The sequence below is a fragment of the Xenopus tropicalis genome, chromosome 8, assembly GCF_000004195.4.
Source record: "Xenopus tropicalis strain Nigerian chromosome 8, UCB_Xtro_10.0, whole genome shotgun sequence".
NCBI classification, from domain to species: domain Eukaryota; kingdom Metazoa; phylum Chordata; class Amphibia; order Anura; family Pipidae; genus Xenopus; species Xenopus tropicalis.
Genome location: NC_030684.2, coordinates 109756260 through 109782417, shown reverse-complemented (window position 1 = coordinate 109782417; position 26158 = coordinate 109756260). Strand labels below are relative to the sequence as shown.

The 26158-nt window shown below is 39.8% G+C and overlaps 1 protein-coding gene across 1 annotated transcript in view; it reads right to left on the bottom strand.

Annotated features, from left to right (window-relative positions):
• galnt16 (polypeptide N-acetylgalactosaminyltransferase 16) overlaps nt 1–22164 on the bottom strand; it is a 51342-nt gene extending 29178 nt beyond the window's left edge. The window contains exon 1 of the mRNA NM_001045626.1: nt 21853–22164. Within this exon, the coding sequence (NP_001039091.1) occupies nt 21853–22032 (180 nt within the window). The 5' untranslated portion in view covers nt 22033–22164. The remainder of the gene's footprint in view (nt 1–21852) is intronic.
• Nucleotides 22165–26158: the final 3994 nt, after the last annotated feature.

The window sequence follows — 26158 nt, the reverse complement described above, 5'->3', positions numbered from 1 at the left end:
CTCAGTTCTAAACGTGCAGGGCTTGTTTACAGACGTCGTTCGTGCCCATACAAGGGCAGATAAGCTGCCGAATCGGTATAAAGAACCGATACCGGCAACTAAAATTGGCCCATGTATGGCAACCTTTAGAATACTGGAGACAGACAACAGAATCCTGGTTGAAGAGGCTGTTGTAAAAAAACAAACTAAATAATACCTCAGATAAATAAATATCTAGCCTGGGGGTTAAACAAGTCTACGTTCCTTATATTAATAAGGAAATGGGTAAAACAGATTTATTGCCAGCTGCTACATTCTGGTTTTCCATAAGCAAAAGTCATGTGATGTGCCTTGAAATACACTGGTACAATGCTCTATGGCTTATGTTTGGCACCCAGCTGACTTCTGAGCCATTAGATCAACAAAGTAGTGAAACATCCATCAATAAAATACTTCACAGGATATGCAAGGTTAATGAATGCAGCGTTTCTGACTGGTAGTTAGGAGGCAGGAATGAGCTTTGTACAATATGAGGCATTTGAGATAATCCCATGGCATGCACGTTATCATGCAGCCCCTTCCTGCCACATGGTGGGTGCAGATAAGAACAGTGTATGAGATCATTCAAATAATATAATGCAAGATCAACGGGTTTGCCAGGCTTAGGGATTCTAAGCACATATGGAAACTTAGGAGTCCCTTATGAATTGCAGACAATCTTGTTAATAGGAAATGCATTTGTAGGTTAGCACAAGCCACAAACATCATTGCTGGAATGAAACAGGAGCTGCAGAGTAGAGCTTCAGCCATAATATCGCCCTGAATTCACCAGATAGATTAGAAACATGCTGTCTTGGCAAACCGGTATCTCAACCTAAAAGTGGCCATATAAGGGTTAAACCATATGGTACTATGAACAATTGATGCATGGACTAAAAAGAACAGCTTATAAGGAAATTTTCAACAAAACCCTTAAAATTGCCCCGTCCGTTTACTTGAATGGCATTGCCCAGAGCACCTCTTTGACAGGCAATTACTGCTCAAAATTGTGTTGTTTTACACCTGGCTGGAAAAGAACAGCTTTGTTTTCTCAGTTAAGCCTAAGAAAAAATATAGCAGCTTGTACCTGCTTGATATATGCCTGTTGAAACCCAGCAAGATACAGCTAATGCTAACTTCTTGTATTGGGATCATAACACAATAGGAAGACTAGGGGACAGTGAAGCATCTTGCCTCAAGTGGTGTGTTTCAGAGCTGTTCTAACAGAAATTTACCTCTTCTAGAGGCCCCCTGCCCAGGTCAGAGCACAGAGAAGGGTGGCAGCACTGGGTTGGCTGCCTCAGGCAGCACAGGTTCAGAAACGATCATGATAGGAAAGTGACAATGAAGACTGTTGGCAGGGCTGACTCAATGGCAGCTTAGACATGACTGAAGCTGTATCAGTCAGTAACATCTAGGGCCTGGGGATATGCAGCACAAAAGAGGAATAACTGTACATGTAGCCCTTAATATTTCCATTACACAAATACAAGGAGAAGATTAAAAAAGGAAGGTTTAGTGATCCTTTGTAAAATGTTTTCCATTCCTCTTCTGGTAATGCATTTACAATCTGCTGTTCCAGTAAAATAAAGTTATTAGGCTACACAAATGTTTCTCCATATTTTAAAGAGAAAGAAAATCTCATCACTTACTACAATGCCTAACTTGCACTTTTAGCCTTAACTTACTTTTCATTTAAATACAATTTGTAAGCAGCGGTTTAGCAGCGACAGTGGAATTTTTTTAATGATGTTATATATATATATATATATATATATTATATATATACATACACATATATAATTCATATATTATACTAATAGTATGCTTTGTATCATTCATATATTCATGATGTTTTACTAATAGCAGCATGGTTTAAAAGGGAATACTGTTCAGAATAAAACCATGTTATGATTTATTGTTCACCAAGAAGATGATGTAAGGCTTGGCAGAGGGAAAATATTGACTATTTTTGGAAAACTTGGAATTACATTTTGTGCTTCCATACAGCAGCATGTTTCATGGTTCTCATTTGACCATTTCTGCTTATTTACTCAAATAAAAAACATAAATGCAATTTCTTTTTAAATTTTAAATGAAAATGATGTTATTATTGGGGTACCTCTTTAACTCCTCTGAAGAAGTGATGCAGCTCCATATACATTTTACTGTACAACTAAGACCAGTAAATGCCCTCGAAGCATATACTTTTTCTTGGTCTGTATTTTTAAAACTTTGGCACCATTTCTAAAAAAGCAGGATATTCTTATTTTAAAATTCCATTAGTTCTTCTGCTTTTAGTGGCAGTTCATAAATATATATTATCCAAGGGTAATAGCACATTATAAAAAAATCCATGGTTAATATAACTGTTTGATACAATTTTTTTGGTTTTTATTGAATTTATTTGAGGGTTCCTTAAGCTTTTTTTGCTGTAACAACACCCTCATGTTGTGAGTTGATGACAGATTTCGCCTACTCTAATTGGCTGATGCCAGCATGAGTCCCTAGTTTGCAATACACTGCTGACAAACACTATTAAACCATTTATATCCCAACAATTATAGGAAAAAAAGCCAATAGAACCTGTTTATGAAACATAATTATTAAAAGAGAATATAAACCAAAGTAACATTTGGAAGATGTGATTTCAAAGATGCCAGCCTTGGCTCTACCTGTAAGTCACCCCAGCCCCTGTCTGACCCTGGTCCTGGGGGGGGTTAAATCCGTGTTACTCCAGAAAAAATAAAGGCAAGTTGATATGTCTGCAATTCTAAGCAGTATTTTTGCCATTTTCTTTACTGCTGGTTCTGACTCTTGAATCAATATAGAAGTCAGCTCTGCTCCAGCCAAGCATTAACACAATGGTGTGCGTATAGTTGCCTTTACCCACCCTTAGCTGGCTTCTGGCTTGCCAGAAATGTCAAATGTGGCAAACTAAATTAGGCTAATGCATACATTCAAGTCTTGGATTAGAGACCGGATCAACCTGGAAGCCAGACAAACACAGTCATTCTGGTACGAAACAGGCCAATGGACCAGATTCTGTCAGGAATGACCAACATGGCACCTGCAATCTGCGTACCTGAAGTACTAAATACAGTGGGACACAAAGACTTCTCCAAGTTCACAAAAAGCTGACTCTGTCATTGAAATCAAGGTTGACCTCTTCAAATTTATTGTTGGGAACACAGTTCCTGGTGCTGGGTGCATAGAATCTGGTATCTAAAAAAAGTATTAGTACAAACTATAGTATTTAAAAAAAAATCAAGGAGACTTTTAAGCCTCTTTAAGAAAAAACATAAACTGGACTGTAATTTGCTTATTTTAAAAGGTACCTCAGTGGTTTTGCCTAAGACTATATAAAAAGACAATACAAGGCTACATTTAGAACTGCCTGTGGTATTGGCCTCCACGAGAATGCTGTGCAAATAATTTGTGCAGAACATTTAGTCGCAGCAAGTGTCCTTGTTCTCCAGGTTGCTGTACATTTGATGCTGAAGAGCCCACGTACAGCAACATCACCACAGCACAATGGCACAGCAATGAAATCATTCTGCTCCTGTTACCAAGGAGACTGGATGGTCCTGTAACCCAAGAGTATGGGAATAGTAGCTATTCCTACTGTCACTGTACCCCAGTATGAGCTCTATTACCATTTGATTTAAACACTGTAGGCAACTGCTCAGACTGCATGTAAACTGAAGGCTTCCTGGGTATCACAGGTGGCCACTTTCTGTATAAAAGAAATTGAGCTTTCAACTCCAGCAAATGAGCTATACAAGGTTTGTGCTTCTTCACTATTACACATTAAGGGATAAACATGCTGTTGTTTCTGATTAAAACAAGATGTAGTATTTATAGGTGTATGCAATAAACAAGAGTGGACTTTCCTGAGGGACCATAAACAATAAGCCTTATATATATACTGTATACTGGAAGACAAATTACTATTTGTCTTCCATTTCCTACATTTTGATAATCTAGTCTTCAGCTGACCTTAAATTGGGCAAATTAGACTATTCTAATTAAAGGAGGGTAAAGGATTTGCCAACCTTTTTTTATGTAGTCCCAACAAGGCTTTGGCCAGCTAAGAGTTGGGCCTGATTTACAGTTGGATAGAGGGTGAGATGTTCCTATTCCTGGGTAAATGTATCTTCCTGGCAGTTCAGTAACTGGCCAAGGGGTATCAGGACTCCCTAGTCTATAAAAAGGGAAGCCACCATGTGTTCTGTCTCTTTTGGTCCCCGCCTGCTGGAGGGGGTAATATGCTAAAGGGTCAGAGGCGGAGATAGGCCCAATAGGTGTAGAAAGTGTTAGAAGTAGCTTGGTCTTGGAGTGAAAGGCAGGATCAGGATAGTTAGTAGAGCAGCCAGAGGCTTCACTGTGAAGGCCAAGATGGCTTAGTACCCTGAGGTAACACCCATGAATATAGAGACTCAAAAGGTTAAGCTCAGGAATAGGAAATTCCTAAAGTAATATACCACTGTGAGCATCAGCTAGTGCTTGAGGCTAGTTTACAAAGGCAGTGAATAGTACTTTCGGGGTGTTGTAAACACTATACTGGAGATAAAGATAACAGTAGCATCCAACAGTTAACAGTAACATCCAAGATCTGGATGAAAGTGTATGAGCATTTGTGAAGTGGCTGATATTTACACCATCTAATCAGCACCAACCAATATACTGTGGACAATTCAGTCAATAAAGAGTTATAATTGTGGTTTAACAACCAATGGTGCCCATCCAAGTTAATTAAGAGATCAAGTTTTGTGTGTGAATTCAATGTGGCTAACCCATCCTCCATCAGTACAGCAAGAACCCACCTAAGGGGAAATTGTTGCAAGTAACCCATGATCTACTGGGGGTTGCAACTGGCTGAAGCAAATCTGGGCAAGACCAAGTAAAGTGCTAGGTACCTGTAAGCAGGCTATTTTCAAAAAGGAGTTACACTAGTTTTTTGGCCCTTGGGCTAATGCTCTAATTGTGTGAAGGGCAGTGCAAACCCATCAGTCGCATCTATAACCCTATGCATTTCTTGGATGACAGGATTTTCCACTCTGGTAATATCTGACTAAATGGGGTGGGCTTAGTGTTAATCATTTAAATGGGACAGTGGGCTGGAATAATGGCCAAATCTAATCAATTAAAAAATTATACTGGTTAGAATCTTCCAGGCTGCTATTTTCTCATTTTGGTGAGCAATACTAACCATCACAACCAAGTGGTCATGTTTGCACAGCACTTTACAGAGTTCGTGAATCACACTTGTCCCCACACTAGTGGAGCTTACAATTTAGAGTCTCTTTAAACTGTGTACTGCAGCATATAAGTCATTCACTTCTTTCCATAGAAAAATTCCAAAAATAAGTTTTGCACATTAATGAGGAAAACCACTTTTCAAGCTTTGCATATGCTGATCAGAAAGCCATGTACTGTAATGAAAAGCCCCAGAAAGGGCAAAATCAGTCCCCAGTAAGGACCATTGGCTACCACTGGACATGCTTAAAAACGTGGTGGTTGAGCTTCCACCTACTGGATATTCCATGAAAATAGACATCACAGAAGAGTAGGTGTTCTACATACAAATGAGGAAAGTGTCTACTCAATCCCAATGTACAGGTGTCGGACCCCTTATCTGGAAACCCATTATCCAGAAATTTCCGAATTATGGAAAAACTATCTCCCATAGACGCCATTTTAATCAAATAATTCACATTTTTACAAATGATTTCCTTTTTCTCTGTAATAATAAAACAGTACCTTGGACTTGATCCAAACTAAGATATAATTAATATCTTAATTAATATTGCAGCCAAAACAATCCTATTGGGTTTAATTACTGTTTAAATCATTTTTAGCAGACTTAATGCAGGAGATACGAATTAGGGAAAGACCCCTTATCCGGAAAACCCCAGGTCCTGAGCATTCTGGATAACGGGTCCCATACCTGTACTGCTAGTAGAAAAAACACACGCACGCAAATTAAAGAGATTGGGTTTAAATCTGATTCTTTTAAAGGGTGCAGGGCTCCTGCCAATTTGCGGATTTGGAGCATCTCTAATAACTATAGTGTTAAGTGGGCAATAATACTAAAATTGAGGTTACCCTAATGGGTTCCACTGTACCATCTCAGGCAAAAGGTCAATATGTTTTTGCATCATTAGAGGAAGATCGATCAGCAAAGTGCTGCTATATAAACAGAAGCAGAGATCTGCCACAAGCAATACATTGTCACACATTGTCTTAAAATAGTTACACAGTCACACACAGCAATTTACACTTATTCACAGCATGCCCAGTTGCTCAGAACATTCTTTGTCAGAAGCATTCATACCTGTTATAAGGATGTTAGCAGTTACGGTGGAAAAAAGTGATGAATATTGATACATAAATGCTGATGGCTATGTAGGACACAATGTAGTATAAATATATACCTAAGTAAGAAACCCCAAAGGGAAACCACTCTGCCCCACCCTAAAAATATCCCCATAGAAAATTCTGAGTTCCACTATTCTCCATCAAACCAAGAAGCAAGCCTTTACATTGAATTGGCCTTAAATTGTCTACCTCAATGAAAAAACCAAACTTTTAAGACTGGTTTCTGTAATATAAAATGGGAACCTGCTTTTAATTTACAAGTTTGTTTGGGCAGGGCTCTCTTTACCTACTGTATCGGTTTTTGATTGTTTTGTATGTAAATCTGTCTGCTTACTGTATACACCTATTTTTTGTATAGCACTGCAGGAAATGTTTGTCACTTTTTAAATATGTGTTAATAATAATAATAATAATAATAATAATAAATGTTATTTCTATTCCAGATACATTTTGATGGTCCAGCTCCAGCATGGAGGAGACTTCAAGTAAAGTATGAGTTAACAGAAATAAGATCTTCTCATTCATAATCAGTCAATGAAACCAGGTGATACTATGCTAGGGATTAAACCAAAGTGATCAGAGAGGAAGAAAGTGTTGAATACAGAAGATGGGATCATTGGGGAAAAGTGCAAATAAACTGTCTGGCTCACATATTTGGTTGGGTAGTTTGGTTGATTTCACCATGTGGACATGTATGGCTACCTCTGGGGACAATTATGACTGCAGATACCACTAGCCCATAGTTAATTGTTCTGGACGAATTTCATCTAGCAGTGCCTGTGCATGGATAGGGCACCAGCAGATATAGACGTTATAGTTGTTATTTTGAGAACTTTACACTGCTGCTTTCCTCATATTCACATTTAGTGCCTAAAATACATTGATTTTCAGGATTAAAAAAGGTATGTCCTATAAATCCTATAATATTACCAAGAAACCTATAGTAGAGCCTGGTAGGAATAAAATCTGCTATAATTCATGTGCAATAAAGTACAGTCTGGACTGAACATTACCACACACAGAGCAGACGTTTTGAGTGGTCATTCCCATAGCTGAACCCAAGTGTCAGAGGTTTTGTTTTCCTTTTACACAAGCAGCAGCTTCCTAACACAGCTGGATTTGGGAGGATAAAATATTGTAGCACAACCAATTGAATTCTTGGCTGGGATGCCATTTAATCTAACACTTTCTAAGACCCTAAGAATGTTCTCCCTGTTTTCCAAGCCCCCAAGGTTATATGCACTGGCAGTTCGGTAACATCACACTTTTTATTGGAAAACTTATCTAGGCTTCTCACTGAATATCAGTAGCAGTGCTGTCCAACTTCCCATGTAGATGGCCAATTAGCTAACATACTACATGTTCATGGCCTAGATTTGATCAAAATAGACAGCAGTCTATGTAGCCTGTAGCAGATGGAGGCCATAAAAAGGACTCAGAGGGTCACATCAGGCCCACAGGCCTCCAATTGGACAACTCTGATTTGTAGAGAAATACAATATTTATGCTAGCTTAGCTACTATCAAGTACATGGGACTGCCCTAACAGCAAAGTAATCAAAACTAAAGACCTTTATGTTTAAATTGGTACTCTATGTGAAATGGCACTCTGACTCTCATACCCACTGATGCCCTTCATATGTGCCAATATCCCCCCTGTGAAAACAAACTGAGCTCTGCTTAGAAACTTACATGGCAGCTATATATTTATAAACACAACCTGGAACTATTCCTGGCCAAATATTTATCAACAGTAAAGGCACTGCTGAGTTCAAGCAAACGTTTTCTGGGAAAAGAACAATGCTGTTGCCCTAGAATTGTTCCATTTTCTTTTGATAAATATGATACGCATGTTCTTCTATTGGATAAAAGCAATGTGACCCCTAAGCATTGAATTGGTGCTTCTATTCAACACCACAGAGCTGTGTTTGTGTGTGTCCTTTGGAAATAAAGACCTTAGGAGTAGCCTTTGGTTACTGGAGCCATGGTCCCCTTTGCCATATGAGTAACTCAACCTTTGATAACAATAGCAATGTAGATGTACAATGTAGGTAAATCTGAGCTGTGTGCCAGCTGGGAACCTTTGGTATTGTAGCTGTACAACCTTCTTGTGCTCCTGTGTTGACTGGAAAGTGAATTAGATCTTAGGGTCCCCTAAAACTGCTGACCCATTGAGAATGTGAGTAAAAGCAAATGATGATTCCTGTCTGCACTGCAGATTGCACATTTTCAAGCAAACTGGAAAGGAAAAGGGTGGAAATCAAATTATTTTCTAAGAGGATTTATGGAAACTGCAGCTTTCCCCTGCCACTGACTTGTCTCAGAACAATATTTACACAAAGAAAACGGATTAAAAGGCTCTCAACATGAAAGAGACCATAAGAGCTTCTGAAATACCATCCAGTAAATGTGCTAAATGTTATTTATTTCATACCATGGCACTGCACTGAAAAGCTACAGAAAACTTGTAAACAAATTCCCATATTTTTTATGTTGGTGCCCTTGCCCAACCTCAAGGCTATCTAGGCCGGGGCAAAATATCTTGTGTGATGTCAAATCATTTATAATACATCCTGCAGCTCTTAAGATGTTAAACTACAACTCTGATGACCACGAGTAAGCTTGGTAGAAAAGGGGCCTCAGTAGTACATACATGCATGGGGTGGGGGGAATTTGCAGATCCCTTCTCCAAGCTTACAGAGGTCTGGCACCTTTGCCAGCAGCAAAAGCCTACACAGACGGAATGGGGCAATGGAGTTGGGGGGCAGGTCAGTAACAGGCTGGTGATGCTTTGAGACATGGCACACAAGTTACTTTTCAACATGGTGCACTGAATGCACCATGTACTAATCCAATGCATCTGGCACCTTGATGCTGTTTTTACTGTACAGCAGCACAATTAAAATGTAATTTTTTTTTTAACCTGGATATTTTTATTATGTAATGAAACAATCGTTTATGTTTAACATGAGATAGATAATGTTCAGCACTAAAATGGATAGCTCCTTTTTAAAAATCAGTATTACTGTAAAGAATAACCTATAGTCTAATGTTTTCCTGGACGCTCACTATTTTTCTATTATGTATTTCTCTCTGAACTGCTGGCGTATCACTGAACTTGCTGCCCATTACTGTCAGAATCAATGATTTACTTGGGAGAACGACAGAGTGTAGGGTCAATGGGGCAGGACAGATGCATAAAAACCTGCCACAGACAAGCATTTCTAAATCTTTCTCGGCAGCAGGCAGGGAGAAAATAAAATCATGACTGCTGGCTGGTTAGAGAATAGATTATAGTGAGCATCTTCCTCAGGTTATAAACCACCGGCAATAGGAATCTACTCTGTTCCCAAAAGACTTTTCTCATTAACATGGATATAAACCCTATTCCTTTGGAGAGAAGGGAATGGGTAATTATCAAAGCTTTCATTCTGCAACAAAACCTTAATACCTAGGCATTGGCAGTAATGTTAAAACTTCATAAGGCTATTAAACCTATGGCCCTCTTGCAACGACAAACTGCAACTCCCGGAAAGCCCTCTCAGCCACATACTTATTAAAAATGAGCCACAGGCTCAATTACTTCTTTACTATGAAGGTATCTAGTAAGATATAACAAACCGATTCCTGCATAATAATGGAATTTAATGTGTAAATGGAACTTGCCCCCACGGAGTATTTTTTTATTCACTTGCTAAAGAAGACAGACAACAAAGCTGTGATAAAGGAATGTCTAAAAGTTAATCATTAATTCTAAGGGGGTGATATGTTGATTCGAATTCAAATTTTTCCCACGATTCAATTTTTTTTGTGCTAAAATTCCCAATATTCGAATTATGGTTTAAAAACACATATGTTCAATATTTATTAAGTGCAAAAAAATCCAAAAACTTGAATGTAAAACTTTGGAAGGTGGTTTATCAAGTTATATTAAATGTTTTCCACAATTCACTTTTTTCTTGTATTAAACTCCCAATAGTTAAATTATGGTTCAAAAACTTGAATCTTTGGTATTTGTGAAGTGAAAAAAAAATCAGAAAACTCAAAAGAAAAACTTTGCCATCTAAAAGCTTGCGAGTTTATGTAAAAGTCAATAGGCAAAGGGAGACAAGGGAGATTTGTGTGCCAGAGCCCTTAGCCCTTATTTGGCACCTCCATGAACTTTTATGGTGCTTGTGTTGCTCTCCAAATCTTTTTACATTTGACTGTGGCTCACGAGTAAGAAAGGTTAGGGACATGTGGCCTAGTGAAACACTGCGTATAGGGGCTTCCAAGCCACTGCATAATTTAATATTTTATAGTCAAAACTGACTTTTCCTGCTTAACGTGGCCTTATACCTCAAATAATCCTGATTAATTCTTCTTGGAGCAGGGAAATACCTTTGCTGGCATAATTTTATTACATATCTTTTAATCGTGTAAGAGAAGATCTAGGGGCCATTTATGCTATGGAGAGTTCACATCAATGTGATAAGGGTGTTATAGCCAATCTGAGAGACAATGAGAGAGAAGAACAAAACTGCAAGATGAGGCAGAAACACTTTCATAGAAGCTGAAAGACATTATATTATGAAATACAAAGGGAAAATGAGCAAAAAAAAAAAAAAAAAAAGAAAATAGGTGCAATAAGGGGACAGTTGAAAGGAGAATTAAAGCTTTAAACACTGGGAGTACCAATATGTTGTGCAGTGAAATCACTAACCCTGTTGCCCAGACCGGTGTGGGCACTGGCACAGGGCACTGAGATGCCATGTTAGGTTCAGTTACCCATGTATCCTATACCATTAGGCCAGGGGTCAGGAACCTTTTTGGCTGAGAGAGCCATAAACACCACATATTTTAAAATGTAATTCCGTGAGAGCCATACAATATGTTTGCCCGCGGATGCTGCGGGGCAAGGTAGGGTAGGTCCCGAGGATGCGGATGCGATGCAGAAGAGGGCGTAGCCTGCGCTTGGCGGATAGAAGACGTGTTCAAAGGCTTAGAACATGTCTTCTATCCGCCGAGCGCAGGGGCAGGGTAGGGTGGGTGCCAAGGATGCCGGATGCGATGCTGAGGAGGGCGTGGTCTGCGCTTGGCGGATATAAGACGTGTTAAGGCTTAGAACAGGTCTTCTATCCGGCGAGCGCAGGCCACGCCCCCGTTATTTTTTTTATTAAAGATTTGGCAGTGAGCCAGATGCAGCCATCAAAAGAGCCACATCTGGCTCCCGAGCCATAGGTTCCCTACCCCTGCACTAGGCAGGTGCTTGCACAATATAGTACTTTGTTCCGAGCTCCCTATACAGTATTGTGCACTGCATGTGTCCAGTTGGGTGCAGTGGTTACATTGTAATTCATTTACTGTGTGAGGCAATGTATGGCACCTTGGAAAAAATAGAAAGTAAATAGAAATAGATTTTAACTGCCACCAATCCCCTATGGTCCCTTTGCAGATAAAAGAAATGTAAATATATATATGTTAAAAAAAAAAGGATTTTATTGTCCTATTTCACAATACTAAAATTTGTCATAATTTGTCATATTAAAAAGAACTGGCCATCCAGGGCCCTAATTAAGGGATTACAGACAATTCATTATACACAAGATAAAATATATTTCATAGATACTTGAAAATCATACTTAAAATCATTCAAATGTATCAACTTGATGTGAACTCCACATTTCATACATCTTTTGAGGGGGTTTGCAGAGTGCAGAGAGCAAAAGGCACTGGTCTATGGGCTCCATTCCATATTCCTCTCCTATAAATACAGCACTGCCTGCTGCTTTATTCATGAGTGAGGGGCTGGGAGCAGTAAATCATTCAGGCATACAAGCTACACAGCGACAAAGAGCACAAAGTGCTAAAGGGCCTGGTATTTTCAAGTGACAATACGACAAGTTGTCACTGGCACATAATTTGTAGGTACAGGTATCGGACCCCTTATCCGGAAACCCATTATCCAGAAAGTTCCGAATTATGGAAAGGTCACCTCCCATAGACTCCATTTTAATCAAATAATTCACAATTTTAAAAATGGTTTCCTTTTTCTCTGTAATAATAAAACATTACCTTCTACTTGATCCTAACTAAGATATAATAAATCCTTATTGGATCCAAAACAATTCTATTCGGTTTAATTACTGTTTAAATAATTTTTTTAGTAAACTTTAGTTAGAAGATCCAAATTACGGGAAGATCCCTTATCCTGAAAACCCCAGGTCACAAGCATTCTGGATAATGGGTCCCATACCTGTAGAAGCATGGCTGGTACTAGAGGTAGGCAGAAGAGGCACTTTCCCAGGGTGCAGCAATGGGGGGGCACTAGGCACGTAACATTTCTGTCTGCCAACCTCTAGTTCAGGGTCCTGGAGGATTACATCTCCCTCTCTCACGTACCTAGTGGGGGCAGTGTGCAAAGTCTTTGGCAAAACTTTTGCTTGGCTCGGCACTGGGTAGGAGCTGCAACTCTTTTGTGACTAGTGGGAGAAGTTTGCAAATATTGCATCCTGACTGTTTGCCAATTCGTAAGAATGAAATGTTTATTCTAAAATTGTAGCCACTGCTTTAAAACTATACAAGCTCCATAGAGCCACATTCCCCTTACTAGACTCAACAGTCTAGTCGTGCTTTATGGCAATGCCCCACAGGATCATTGGTCTTGTTATGACTATATAATAGATCTTAAATAGGTAGAATCTATGCATTCCCTTGTTACAGTGGAGGAAATAATTATTTGACCCCTCACTGATTTTGTAAGTTTGTCCAATGACAAAGAAATGAAAAGTCTCAGAACAGTATCATTTCAATGGTAGGTTTATTTTAACAGTGGCAGATAGCACATCAAAAGGAAAATCGAAAAAATAACTTTAAATAAAAGATAGCAACTGATTTGCATTTCATTGAGTGAAATAAGTTTTTGAACCCCTACCAACCATTAAGAGTTCTGGCTCCCACAGAGTGGTTAGACACTTCTACTCAATTAGTCAACCTCATTAAGGACACCTGTCTTAACTAGTCACCTGTATAAAAGACACCTGTCCACAGAATCAATCAATCAAGCAGACTCCAAACTCTCCAACATGGGAAAGACCAAAGAGCTGTCCAAGGATGTCAGAGACAAAATTGTAGACCTGCACAAGGCTGGAATGGGCTACAAAACCATTAGCAAGAAGCTGGGAGAGAAGGTGACAACTGTTGGTGCGATTGTTCGAAAATGGAAGGAGCACAAAATGACCATCAATCGACCTCGCTCTGGGGCTCCACGCAAGATCTCACCTCGTGGGGTGTCAATGATTCTGAGAAAGGTGAAAAAGCATCCTAGAACTACACGGGAGGAGTTAGTTAATGACCTCAAATTAGCAGGGACCACAGTCACCAAGAAAACCATTGGAAACACATTACACCGCAATGGATTAAAATCCTGCAGGGCTCGCAAGGTCCCCCTGCTCAAGAAGGCACATGTGCAGGCCCGTCTGAAGTTTGCCAATGAACACCTGAATGATTCTGTGAGTGACTGGGAGAAGGTGCTGTGGTCTGATGAGACCAAAATAGAGCTCTTTGGCATTAACTCAACTCGCTGTGTTTGGAGGAAGAAAAATGCTGCCTATGACCCCCAAAACACTGTCCCCACCGTCAAGCATGGGGGTGGAAACATTTTGCTTTGGGGGTGTTTTTCTGCTAAGGGCACAGGACAACTTATTCGCATTAACGGGAAAATGGACGGAGCCATGTATCGTGAAATCCTGAACGACAACCTCCTTCCCTCTGCCAGGAAACTGAAAATGGGTCGTGGATGGGTGTTCCAGCACGACAATGACCCAAAACATACAGCAAAGGCAACAAAGGAGTGGCTCAAGAAGAAGCACATTAAGGTCATGGAGTGGCCTAGTCAGTCTCCGGACCTTAATCCAATAGAAAACCTATGGAGGGAGCTCAAGCTCAGAGTTACACAGAGACAGCCTCGAAACCTTAGGGATTTAGAGATGATCTGCAAAGAGGAGTGGACCAACATTCCTCCTAAAATGTGCGCAAACTTGGTCATCAATTACAAGAAACGTTTGACCTCTGTGCTTGCAAACAAGGGGTTTTCCACTAAGTATTAAGTCTTTTTTTGTTAGAGGGTTCAAAAACTTATTTCACTCAATGAAATGCAAATCAGTTGCTATCTTTTATTTAAAGTTATTTTTTCGATTTTCCTTTTGATGTGCTATCTGCCACTGTTAAAATAAACCTACCATTGAAATGATACTGTTCTGAGACTTTTCATTTCTTTGTCATTGGACAAACTTACAAAATAAGTGAGGGGTCAAATAATTATTTCCTCCACTGTATATTAGAAGACATTTATGGCATAGTCTTGCTGGGTGGTAGAAAACAATAAACTCAAAGGAATTAATAATAATGGTGCATTTAAAAAAAATTCTGAAAACTGGAACCACGGTCATCTAAAAAAAGTTAAATATTATTACACATATACAGTTCTTATGTTATAGTTACAGAATTCTAACTTAAATACCATCTGTTTAAGCAGTTAAATAGTTAATGACGACATATCCTACACATTGTTTGAAAAGGACATTGAAGTAGAGATGAAGGTAATGCATTTAGACATAGATATGCAGGGTTAAAACAGTCAGAGCAAAATATTCAGAATAATTATAAAAATATGTCTTTTTCACTCCTGACGCACCAATGTGTGAAAATTTCCAGTCATGGTCATATTAATGAGTTAGCAGTGCTTTATTAGTAGCCAAGGCAAGCCATGTGGAAACAGCTGGCGACCGTGGGAGAGGCGAGACAGAAGGAACCCTGATGATGTGATATTCAGCAAACTGCTGAACTGAACCCCTATTAATCCTTCTTTAGAATTACAGATTTTTTTTTCCCCATAAAGAATGATAAGAATTCTGATTGAGGAAGTGCTGTGGGAAACATGGGGATTCTTTACGGACATCTGAGTGAGGAATTTTACAGTCCTGGTTTGTAAAGGGCAGCATGAAAATAAGACTTCACACCCCTCCGGTATAGGAAAAAGAGCAAACAACACTGCCTAGCTGCCCAAATCTGTTTGTTCCATGCTCAGATATATTTATTAAAAGGCAAACATATTTATTTTCACTTTACATTTCTTAAAAACGTTTAGTAAGATATACTGGAATATTCTTTTCCCTGAAGGGAGATTGTTATAAGCATATTTGTTTTTGGAATGTGAGCCATAATGAGATAAAGCTTTTTATAAATGAGGCCTTAGCAATGCCCTTAGTAACCAAATAAACAGGACAAAGGTTAGATGCATTTACATAAGCAATAAGCCATAATTGTTGGACAATGAGCCCCCCTAAATTGTCAAATGCCCTTCAGACTGACAAGTAAACATCGGACTTCTTCACTTATAAGGGCTCTTACACACATGGGATTCTTTCTGTGGATCCACCACAGGGTAACTCAGAAGTAAATGCAACCCAGTCTGTTCTATTAGTTTTTACTAGATCTCTGAATCATGTCAGGTACCTGTGGAATACCCACAAAGAACTTGAGTTTTGGGCTAAAAGTCCCAGATTCCCTGATCATGCAGGTCTACAGGTACCTGGCCAAAGTGCAGCTGTGTTCCCACCCACAACAATACAGCAATTTTTCCCCTTACCTAGTTGATCAGTGTGGTGTCACTTTTGGTCCATGGTGAAGTCACTTCCAGTTTCACAGGTTGGAAGATAAGTTAGCCTATTGAGGGTCAGGTTTTGGCCCAGGGTTAGGCACGGGTCTGCCCAACCAGACATGCACAGGACTCTAGTTTGTACTCACTGTGGCTCAGGCAAGCCCAAACATAGGTGAAGTGCATCGAGCATCAGTTTGGTACTGACCTGAGCTACAGTGAGTATAAACCAATAGAACATATTGGGCTGCACTTAATCCTACATTCCCCTATAGTGGAATGCATGAAATAATAGGATATTTCTCTGCAGTTAAACTGGATCACAACAAGTTATGTGATTTACTTACGGCAGTTTATATATTAGAGAAGGGAATGGTAACTTGGGGAGATTTATCATGGACAAAATACCTCCTCATTTGCCATCACTCTTAGAGCCCTAAGGACAGCACATAAATACAGTGTGAAACATTGGGGCTTTATGTTTGATTCCAGCCAGGGCTCTGTCTGTATGGAAGCCCATTGTTAGGGTTACCCCCGGGGACTGCAACGGTTTCCTCAAGCATTTGAGGAAGAGACTGTTGTGAATGATGTATAATCTCTTCAAAGTGCTGCAGAATATGTTGCTGCTATACAAGTAAATGATCTAATGATAATCTAATAATATCCGGACTTTGACATATGTTGTAGACTACAAGATTAATTACAGAAGATGATAAACCTGGAGAGCCAATCTCTGTGGCACAGGCTGAACACCCAAAACACTGGCCCAGGCTACAACAAATGAACCTGAGTACGATCCCCCCACAGAGAATTTCTGCCCTTACGTCATTGCTTCTCAGATTCTTGGAGGCAGCAGTATGTTCTTTATAGACCATTTCTGCTTAGAACAAGACACTATCAGCAGCATGAAACTAAAGGCATGTGCAGCAAGCAAACAGTTAACATGTGGGAAGGGATAGGGACTGAGCAAGCTGAAATCTTGCCTACGGACCTTTAGATTTCTAATCCAGCATTAGGATTGGCTCCAGAGTCTATACACAGCTCCTTCCAATACCAAACATAAGCAGATCTGCCATCAAACAGCAAACGCTTCTCAAGCGATCTGACTCTCCCCTGCTCCCATGGATACAAGGAGATGTATGCACATACATAAATGGCTAAGGCACTTTCTCCCCCCACCCCATTAACATGACCCCACCGGCCCTTCTTTCGGAATTCAATGGCGAGCCATGGCCAAAATAAGAATAATTTTCATGCTTGGTTTGGCTGATACCAGAATATTAAATCCTGCATTTAAAAAAGTCACCTTGTAAAATAATTGAAAAATCATTTGTTAATTATATACACAAATAATATGTATATAAAAATACATATACACAAAACTTGCCCAACTGGCTGACATCTATGTGATGCTGAACTACAACTCTCATGACCATTTTCTTTCATAATTAGAACAAAATTGCAGAGCAATATGAAAGAGACAGAAAACAGTTTATTTTAATTAACCTTTGTTTAATTTTTAGGAAAAAAACAAACAACAAAGATCCAGCTTTTTGAATTTTTGCAATTAGGTCAGAAAGATGCATTACAGATGTCTCATTGGTCAATGGCATAATGACCTTACACCATGTAATATGTGATAAATCTTGTAGCCTAACAGTTTTTAAACTGTGTAGTGGTGGCAAAACAGTCCTGTTGGGTCTTTTTAATGTTTAAATGTTCTAAGTGTTCTGTTATAAAAAGACTTTTGGTCTGTGTGGCACACAGGAAGATTAGTCGCCGTGTGACAAATCTTAGTTGTCACAGGGGACTTATCTCCCCGCAATGCCATCCCACGAGCTAGAATGCCAAAGTCGCCTTGAGAGGAAACTTTGGGTGACTTTGGCAAATCGCAGCACCACGTATGCCATTCCACTGGCCATTTACCTTCTAGCCGGTGGGATGGCATTGCGGGAAGATTAGTCCCCCGCGACAATGAAGATTTGTTGCACGCCGACTAATCTCCCCGTGTGTCACTGCCCTTAGGGACATTTGAAGCCTATGTATAAACAGTTTATTATCCATGTATCTCATCTTAATTAGATAGTACAAAATGAGGCTACCCTTCCATAGTTGTATGGCAACATGATAGTTTATGTATCCAATATGTGACAAGAATGGTTTTGCATGTTAGAGGTGAACAAATCAATAGATTAATGCCCCATATCCACCCCCTACCTCTTTCTAAGAATCCAAGTCCCATTTGCATCAGGAAAATTCTTCTTACTTCCCTTGATGGCAGCTCTGGTTTTCAGCTGCTACTAGGGTATATGTCACAATTAGATTATTTCATTTGTCTATACATTAGTTGTAATGTACTGACATTTAAAAAAAACCCAGTCAATTAGTCTGAAAATGATCAAACCCTCTTACAGAATATGGGAATACAGGTATAAAAACTATGAAAATGTCACACTATACCCCTGGGCATCCTGCACCATGCACACAAAGGTGGGTATATATACATTACATTAAATGGACCTGCTGTGTACAATGGGAAGCTGATGAAGTACAATCTGAATCATGGTATGCATATGACGGTACATGATTCTATGATTTTATTTGTTATTGTTTCATGGATATGGGAAAACAGACTTTCTGCCCCACTGAAAATGATAAATCCTATTTCTAGGAAGTTGCCTATTTCTGTGCTCTAGGGCTGAGTGTTGACATGAAGACAATACAGTTGTACACACACAGAGAGCCTAATTGGACAGTATAGAGACTAGATCTGGTTGTTCAGGACCAGCCAGAGTAACTAGTCAAATGGAATAGGCATGTAGAAAGATAGATAGATAGATAGATAGATAGATAGATAGATAGATAGATAGATAGATAATATATAGATATACAGTAATATAACAATAAGCCAATGAATTTAGCAGAATGTTCAATCTAAGTCTCCTTCTAGATTTTTGGATTTTCCCTTTGGGAATGGTAAGCATTTGGTTAAGGTTGGATGTGGAGCCATGACTCTAGCCACTTGGCAAGCAAGCTCAATCACAAAGGATTACACTGGAGCTATGACAGAGGATTTTAGGGATCAAAGAAAAGGCAAGTAACGGTTTCGCTACCATAATCTTTCATTTGAAGAAGCTCTATTTCTTTTTTTAATGAAAGTAATTATAATTCTTTCCAGTACATACAGTACATACTTATAACAGATTCAAATATTTCTTGGATTTAAAGTTATTTGCAAACATAATTTAAAAAAAGTATTTGTCTGTCTTTCCCTGCACTGGGGGTTCTGATTCTTTAAATAAAGTAGCAGAAATTAGATATCGTTTAGGGCTCTGGCACACAGGGAGATTAGTCCCCCGCGACAAATCTCCCTTGTTGCCGGCGACTAATCTCCCCAATATGACATCCCACCGGCGAAAATGTAAATCGCCAGTGGGATGGCATACGCGGCGGCACGATTTGCCGAAATTGACTCGAGAGGTATCTTCTGCGATCGCGCTGCCACGTATGCCATCCCACCGCCGATTTACATCGGGGAGATTAGTCGCCCGAAACAAGGGAGATTTGTCGCGGGGGACTAATCTCCCTTGTGTGCCAGAGCCCTTACGGTGAAGACACACAGAGCTACTAGCAGCAGCTACTTGTTGTGGCTACTAAAATAAATAATACTGATCATTTACTGATAACTGTCTTTGTGTGTGTTTTAGCAGAGGAAATTCTCAGTACTGTCTATGGTAGGGTATTTTCTGGAGTTTAGTAGCCATGAAAAAGTAGCTGCTACTAGTAGCTCAGTGTGGCTTTACCCTTAGCCAAACTGTGTTAGTCAGCTGGATCCTGCAACATTGTTTCTATAGTCAGCACCAGCAGGGCAATGTATATCAAGGGACAGACCGATACTGCTTTTAATAGCAATTACTTTAAAATAACTTTTTCATTGAACATTTTCTTCCATCTGGCAAAATTCCAATTTTGGGTTCAAACCACTTTAAGACAAAGTCCCCAAGAACTCTATATGATCCCTTCAAGTGGAGATAAAACATGTCATCCATAGCTTCCTACACATCTTTAAGAAGAACACCCCTCTCATATAAAATATATTTGTCTTAGTAGATGTAGTAGAGAAATCAACAAGGAGATTTAGGAAAGCAAAATGCGATTTTTTAGAATAAGGTGTTCCATGTTAAAGGGGTTATTCACCTTTAAATTAACTTTTAGTAGGTTGTAGAGAGTGCTATTCTGAAACATTTTAATTTTTTATTATTTGTGGTTTATTAATTGTTTAGCTTTTTATTTAGAAACTCTCCAGTTTGGAATCTTAGTAGCTATATGGTTAATAGGGTCATTTGCAACCATATAGCTGCTAAAAGTCAAACTGAAGAGTCTCTAACTGGTTTGAATAAAAAACTGGAATATGAATAGGAGAGGGTCTGAGTAGAAACAGAAGTAATAAAAAGTACCAATTACAATAAAATTGTAGCCTCAAAAAGCAATCATTTTGATAAGGATATGAGAAGTGGCCTCAGAGTTCCATGACTTTGGCCTATGGCTTTATATGCCTCTTGTCTTCATACTGACACAGCCTCAAGGACTTCTGATATCCTTCACATTTTACAATGGGAGTAAATGATTCCTTCTGTTACCATTCATAGGAAAGGAACATATTATGATAATAACAGCACATCAAGTTATTACGTGAGGTGGAGAACATAATGGAATGAGGAGCTGGCTCGCATCACTGTTCGATTATTGCCTTTAAGCAAGACGCAGCTGCATACTAGTAGCTAATTCACATATGCCAAACATATACTGAATAAGAAACTGTAGTTTTGCCTTGCAGTAAGATAAGCAAAGCAAACATGCACTGGAAGCTTGGGTCAGAGCATCACTGTTTAGTAAATACTGCCCAGAGGGTTAGTAAATAAATCACTCTGTCTCTTTCATATAAGTACTCGCAAAGTGTTCTGTAACCGGGGTGGCAACCTATCTTCCTTCCCCTTGTCTTTGCTCTGTATGATGATTGCATAAAGAGGTCTGAGCAATCCAGAAGATGACAGATACATAAGTAATTGCACTGCTTTGCTGAGTATACACAAAATTACAAGAACATCGCTTATGGGCTTCAAGTGTAGCGTAGCATACTGATAATATATACATACAGCAGAATTTCCTGTCAATGAACTCAAATATATTATGGTACACAGATCATAAATACAACTGCATTCTCCCAGCACAGCACCGACACAGACTTTTGCAAATAAGCAATACGGCATTAACTGAAAGGAACTTTGGGGGCATGAAATCATAATGTTGGCTGAAGAATAACATTTATAGAAAATGATAATGTTATCCTGCTTATATAAAATAACACGACCATTACGTATGGTATTTACAGCTAATAACCTGTGCCTAAATGTAAGTTTTAGCAATTACTCTGTATATTTATACAAGGTCACCTTATCTAAATTGGACCACAACATGCAGTAATGATTATAGTAATTAAAGTGATAGCGATAAGCATGTCTGGAAAGGGAAAGGATGGGGGGACTGTTATGGGATGAAGGAACAGATCATGTAACCCACAAAATATCATGAATAATATCATTAGGAGCAGTGACTATACCAAGAGGTAGATCTGTGAGAGGGGCACATTAACATAACAAGGGGCTTGTGTGAGGCATGCTGCTATAATGGGCACGCTGTTAATTAGCAATTTGTGGTTGAGAGGGTTTAATGATGCTAATTAAGATTATTAGCGCTGCGGGTTATTCCCAGCCCCTCCCCCCCATAGGATAAGGTGCAGAGTCCCGCTGTACTCACAGCCTCAGGGCTGGTCCTGTCCTCTCGGTGCACCTCCTGCCTCCCAGCTGCTCGGCTCCTGCCCGGGGACTTGCTGGATGCTGCGGCGTGGGGCTTGCTGTCCTGCCATAGGTAATAGAATGTGCCCAGGATCCAGGCTACTGTCAGAATGGCGATGGCATTGGCTCGGATCCTTCTCATGCTGCCGGCAGGATACAGGGATTTTCTGTGGGAAAAGGGGAAAAAGCCTTCAGCTCTTTCCCATTCTCTGTATCTCCTTCACTCTCTCCTCCTCCTCCTCCTCCTGCGTTCTCCCCCTCTCTCCTCTATCTCTCCCACCCTCCCTCCATCCTCTCACTCAGCTGTTTGTTTAAGCCCAGTCCTGCAAAGCCGATCCCTCCGCAGGGTCCTAATGTCCGCCCAGCCGAGGCACACACGCCCCTCGCATACTATTGAACCGCACCGACAAATTGCCTTGCGCCTTTAAAAACGGACTTGTAATTACAAATGACTTCAGCTTAACAAATATGCCTGCAATCCTGCCCAGAACATTAGCACGGATTCATTTTGTGCTTCAGACCAGGAATATGCGGGCCACATGTATGGAAGTACTGGGGATGCCTGTGGGAAGGGTATGAGCCCTCTCATGACCTGCTTTGTACCCTGCTCCTTTCAGTCTGTGTAATAGGAAACGTACTATGGGCACTTACAAATGCATTACACTACTACCTGACATTGGTGATAGACTGTGACTGAACATACATATTTGTTATTGAAGAGATGTTTGCTGCCCACCATATGTTACTTACATTTGGGAAAATGAGCCCCTACAATACACAACCTCTGCCTAGAGCTTCTCTGGTATCACTAAGAAGCTGCTTATCATTAGTCACAGCCAAACTGGGCTCCCATGTAGTCACAAGGTTTGCTTCCCCTTATTGGCATTAACCATTGTTGGACTGGCCAGTTGAAGAAGGCCAAGGTTTAAGCAGGCCATCTACTTTTGAAACTGAGTATACCCAATGTTTTTCTTTTTTGGGTGAATCTCATCCACACACTCTTATACCCTGACACAGAGCTGTTTTAATAAATGGGCAAAAGGGGAATTTGCTCAGGGCCCACCAGGATAGGGAGCCCACTATCACACATTTCATCTGGGATAAATTTTGGCAGAAGCATCTTACAGAGATGGCAGACCCCTCGTTTTAATCAACTGGAAACAACTATACAATGTGGTTAATGTATTTGTCCTTTTTCTTGTGGTATCACCACATAAAATAAGTCTCTTTCCTGGTTCAAAGTGTGAACTTTGCAGTTCTATAGTTTTGTATTATAACGTAAAAGGATTAGCAGCCATGTGGACTGGGTACATTTTGTTAAAGGTCTACCTGAAGCAGGCAGGTAGACTAGAATGGAACCTGGGGTTAGGCCCAGATAGGTCAGGAAAGGTTCTGATAGTTAGGGCTAGCTAGGGAGCAGCTCTGGCTCCCGCAAGAATTACAGAGGGATTATTATCCCAGGTGTACTGTTGCCCAGAATTAGGGTCCCCAGTGTACAAACTCAGGGCTAGATTGCCTGGGTTCCACAGCCCCCCACCAGACCAATAAATAGTGCCTGTATATGGCATCTTACAGCAGCCCCTCTGGTATTTGCCAGAAAGCACGATTGACAGTCAGGCCTGATTTACAGGGAGTCGCAGACCTGGCTATTATTGTGGATGATTGCATATTAGTGACTTTGTGCTTATGGCTTACCTTCTTACCCTGAGCACTTAAGGGTCCACACATTATATTCATATTCAAAGCCAGTTGGAAAATAAAGGCAATATAGCATATTAACCCTCCCCTAGTGCATTCAGGGAGGTGGTGATGGCCATGGTCTGTTCTTTGGAAGATTATAGGAGTTGCAGCTGGAAGGACAATGACATCCATAGTATGCGAATTCTGAAAACATCTCAAATTTGTTGTTATGATCTTTTATATAGCTCCAACATACGCCACAACAATTAACAGAGGTTACACATCATTCAGATTAGTGCCTTCCCCAGTGTATCTTACAGGTATCTATTACATTTACAAACATTATGGCCAGTTTTATCAGGAATCAAGTATGGGAGGACATGGAGAACCCCTGGTAGATCGAGCCCTGACTGGAACTGAACCTAAGTGCTGCAGTGCTGAAAGGGAAAATGCTAGCCAGTGCCTTCCTATGCACATTATATACATTTTATGTCATGTGTTTTGCAGACCATGGAGACCACTCCAGTGTTGGGGCCCAGAGCAAATAATGTCTCTTCCATCCAAAAACCCTGACCCTGGGGAACACTCTACAAGCAAAGCTATATGCTGGGTCTGGACTGTGATTAAAATAGTTTACAGAGGCCAAAACAGCACCCCCACCAGCTCACTAATTTGTAGAGTAGGGGTTTTAATTCGGTGTGTATTAACACAGGGATTCTTAACCCAAAAATGGGTCCTTGTGCTATTCAGGGAGGTTCAACGTGACATTTCCTGGTACAATAGAAAAGTCATTACCAGATGTAAGAATATAGAGTGTTGTACAAACACTGAAACCCATACTTCTAAATTTAAAGGTATTTCTGACACCTGCAGGTGATCTCCCATGGTTGATAACTCACTATAGGTGGCCATACACTTTAAGATCCGCTTACTTGTCAAGGTCGCCAAGCAAGTGGATCTTCTCCCAATATGCCTACCTACGGGCCCCCTAATGCCAAACAATCGACTTAAGAAGGCAGGCATAGGCACCATCAGTTCGGGAGTCGCATCAATAAGCCGATGCGGTCCCCTATCCAACATAAATATCAAACCTGCCTGATCAAGATCTGGGCAATTTCAGGCCAGATGTTGCTTAGGGAGGCCTGTCGTTAGTGCCCATACACAGGCAGATAAGCTGTGAATTGGTCTAAAGGACCAATATCGGCAGCTAAAATAGGCCCATGTATGGCCCCCTTATGTCTGTCGATGTATTGCCCTAAAAGATAGGAATAGCCATATCACCTCTAGTTAACATTTATGGTTTGCATGCTTTTCTTTAACAATTGTTTTGTGCATCAGAATGCCCCTGTAAGTACAGCATTATATTTCTCATTCATTTGTAAGAACTATGAAATAAGAACCAACTAAAACTGTGAAAAAAGAGTAGGACATTAACTTAAATTAAAGGTCACTTATGAGTAGGTTTGCTTTTTATTGGTTCACTAATTTGACTGACAGAATTGTTTCACAGAATTGATACTGTAAATATTTATTTTGTTGAATAATGAAATTTGTGCAATAGAATTTTTGACTAGTGTTGAATGAAATTTTTTGCCAAACAAGAATGCTTGTTTAAATAGCACTTCTGATATCCTTTTGTGTACAAACTTGATGTTGTTCTCATTTTTCATTAGAATGTCTTGTGTTTTTCACCAGCGTATATAGTCACAATTACTTATGTACTCTGAGAAACATTCATTCTGTGTACGGAGGATATTTTTGTATACAGAATGTTTTTTTGTAGACAAAATGTATTTGGGACAAACAGCACTGGCAAATGTATTGAATTTTAGTAATCTTTCAGTGGACGTTACATTATTAATGTTGGGAAAAGCTAAATTTGCAGGGGTACAATTTACGCTCTGCTGAGATAATAACTGCAAATCCGGCAAACAGAGCAAGAAGCCATTGTATAACTGATTTTTTTTTTTAGCAGTGTGACTATAGTACTTCAAAAACTTTCCATGAGTAAGCTTGCTGCATTAACTGCATCATAGTAATATCATAAAAATGTTGTAAAGTATGTAAAAGCAATTACTTGACAAAACAAATCAAATTTTTTATGAGTTTTGTGCCACCTGAGGCAACTCATCTATCAAAGAATGTGTTCTAATTATAATTGTACATAAAATGGCTGAGACTGGGGAAAATGAAAAGTGGGGGAAACCCACACAAGAGGAGAAGAAGAAGACAAAGGTTGGATAAATAATGAAACTGATAGGGAGGGGAATGAGAGGCAGAGCAATATGACATTTGTCAGTACTGTGAGGTCTATTCACTGGCAATGCACCACAGAAGTTTAAAGGGACTCTTGGGCCTGAAAATGAGGCAATGCATTTTTTGCAATGGGCAGATGATAGAGGGGGCCAAACTATGATATTTCATGGGGGCCTTCCATCGTTTTGTGATGCCCCTGTTGAGAATAGAAAGAGTAAGGGACAGACATGGGAGAAACATACAGTGAGAAAAGGAAAGGTCTGGCAAATTATGAGCGATGAGAGGAAGGGGCAGTGTTTTATACTTTTGAGAGGGGAATATAGTGTAATAAA